Here is a 2,779-nt window from a genome sequence, read left to right on the forward strand (position 1 = left end):
GATGGTTAATTACTTTCTTAATTTGGCTAGATTAGTAATTAGCCCACTTTTTTATTGTTTATTATTTTATGATTGATTTTAGTGACAAGTTGGGTCTAATTAGAACATGCGTTTTGTTTCAACACTAATTTATCATAATACTTGAACTTACTTGGTGGAAATCCAATCTTCATAGACAATTAGAAGATTATGATGTCATGGTTAGTAATCCACTAATCCTTTGATGACTTTGTATTCTCGTTATGATGGTATATCTGATCATAATAACTTTTATAATGTCTTTGAGAGAGAAAAGTTATCCCTAGTTACTTCCATCAAGTAACATACTAAATTAGCTGGAGGACCAGCTTTAAAAAAAAAAAAAAAAAAAAAAAAAAAAAAAAAAAAAAGTATACCATCAACGGAAAATACTTTAAAGAAATACTCCACAGGCCACAATAATGTAGTCTACAACATAAGGATAATAAGTCAATATGGTGAAGTAGCAATGGAAAAGTTTCATGGGTTTTAACGTTTTTCCTTTAAAAGAACATACCAACAACTCATATTCATAATAGACTATCACAGTAATTTGAGGTTATCTAAGGAAACATCATATTGATAGACACATTAATAACCATCTCCTTCACATCCAAAGATCCTCATATGGAACTAAAAATACCAGATTAATGTAAGTGAACCTGTGAGTTAATACTTTAAGATGAAATGGTTCTCTTTTTTAAAGCATGCAAATCACTTAAGTAAACTTAACAGTAATAAAAACATTTTGAAAAGAACATGATTGCTTGATAGTAAATTGGCAGCGGTTGTTTCTGGTAGGATCTTACTGATCTTACTTTCTGTGATTCAAAGTCCCGGAGTGTCAAGAAGCTTGGACGATAAGCAATTCCAGAGAATCCCGAGTCAGAATAAGCTTCATCCGCAATTGTTGTAACTGCTCTCCTTTGAGGAGAATACGCCAACAATTTGTGTCGATCATAGGCCATCAAAATTGTCCCATCAGGCAAACACTCAATCAGCTCCACAAGTCCCGTCATAAACCAATCTAGATCAGGGCTAATGCTTTGTTTGATAATCACCTCTCTATGCCAAGATTCCTTGATCCCATATTCCTTCATCACCCAAACCGTGAATTGAGATTCAAAAGAGTCAGATTGACACAAACATCCTTTAAGGACTGCCAAACTTCTGCCATAAGATAGACTTCCTTGTATAGTTTCGACAGGAGGAGATGGGAACAACTTAAATGTCTCGTTATCCAAATCAAAAGCAAAAAGTTTTTCAGGGGAATCTTTGCCAAACACAGACCAATGAACATGGCCATTGAAAAATAGCCCAAAGAAACCTCCAATCGTGTAAGGGACATGACCAAGACTTCTCCATTTACCCATGCCAAGGGTGTAAACTTCAGCTTCTCTGATTCCAGATGTTGATGTAGGATTAAAGGGAATATCTCTTTGGTAGATCCGTATCACTTTGTATTCATGCGTAAGGGAACCGACTCCAAAACCATGATTGATTACCACATAACCTTGTTTATAGTATTGTTGATTTGGGAGGATCATATATTCTCTAGTGATTGGATTGCATATGAAATAGTTATCAGTTTTAAGACCATACTGCCATAGGCAGATCAGACCATTGACTGAGCCCACAGGATGTACACGAGAGTTTTGGAAAAAAGGTGAAAGATTAAGGTCAAGTCTCATGACAGGGTCTTGTTGTAAATGTTGGCGATCGAGTTTGTCTTTGATCTCCACCCACTTCAAAATGCCAGGTTTATGGTAATTACCATTCGTTTCTTTTTCTGAATTATGATGAATCATGAAGCCTGCAGGGGATCTCGATAGGTGAAGATCAGCAAAGTAAGAGTCGGAAACGAGATCCAGCCACTTCTTAAGTCCTCCTAAGGCCTCACTCGACTCGTCGAGTTAACCTTTCACTCGACGGGTTACCACCGATCACGAATCGCGGGACAACCCGATCCGACTCGTCGAGTCCTCTCATGGACTCGGCGAGTTTTGTCCATGGCAACACTCATTTGACCTTCCGAGGTCAGATCTGTTTCTCTAACTTATAGATCTGGCCTTCTAGCACCCAAAAGTCACGTAAAGGTTCAACCTTTATGTCCATACACCACACAACAAGCTCTATTTGATGAAATAACCCTCAAAATGGTAACCTAGACCCAAAACTCTTATGGGACTGCATAAAGCTGGAAGATTGGGACTCTCTGGATCTCTCAAGGTCCAGATATAATGTCTATGCGTCAAAGGACTCTACATGCTCCATAATCTCTACGAAAAATGGGTAAAGAAACCCTAGATTCATGAGATCTACTTTATACACGAAAATAGGTATGGATTCATACCTCAAACAACAACCTTTGAAGAAGTGATAGTAGATCTGAGCTCCTCAATCAGCCTAGCTTGAATCCCCTCCTTCCTTCTTGCAAGAATGCATTAATGGTGATGTAATTAGCTCCTTCTCTCACTCTCTATGCTCTCTGGTTCGTTAGGGTCTCTCAAGTGTGTGTGTGGCCGCAAATGAAGGCCATAAGGGCCTTTAAATAGGTCACAAACCTGGGCAATTAGGGTTTCTCTGCCCAGCACCTACTCGGCGATTCCCTCCTCTGACTCGTCGAGTCCACTCATTAAATCCACGCGAGCAACTCGACTTGACTCGGCGAGTTGGTCCCTCAACTCGTCGAGTCCCTCCTTCAATCTCAAGATTAACATACACAGTAATGTTCCTGAAAATCCGGATGTTACAATATGTT

General features: G+C 38.9%; 1 protein-coding gene across 1 annotated transcript; it reads right to left on the reverse strand.

The window, feature by feature from the left end:
* Positions 1–270: 270 nt before the first annotated feature.
* LOC145140062 (F-box protein At3g07870-like) lies at positions 271–1,826 on the reverse strand. Its single transcript, XM_079073675.1, has 3 exons — positions 837–1,826; positions 396–447; positions 271–347 (listed from the first exon to the last, which is right to left on the reverse strand). The coding sequence occupies exons 1-3, from the start codon at positions 1,824–1,826 to the stop codon at positions 271–273; spliced, it is 1,119 nt and encodes a 372-aa protein (XP_078929801.1).
* Between the last annotated feature and the right edge of the window lie 953 nt (positions 1,827–2,779).

The sequence above is a fragment of the Lactuca virosa genome, chromosome 9 (assembly GCF_052849685.1).
Source record: "Lactuca virosa cultivar CGN04683 chromosome 9, Lactuca_virosa_CGN04683_v6, whole genome shotgun sequence".
NCBI classification, from domain to species: domain Eukaryota; kingdom Viridiplantae; phylum Streptophyta; class Magnoliopsida; order Asterales; family Asteraceae; genus Lactuca; species Lactuca virosa.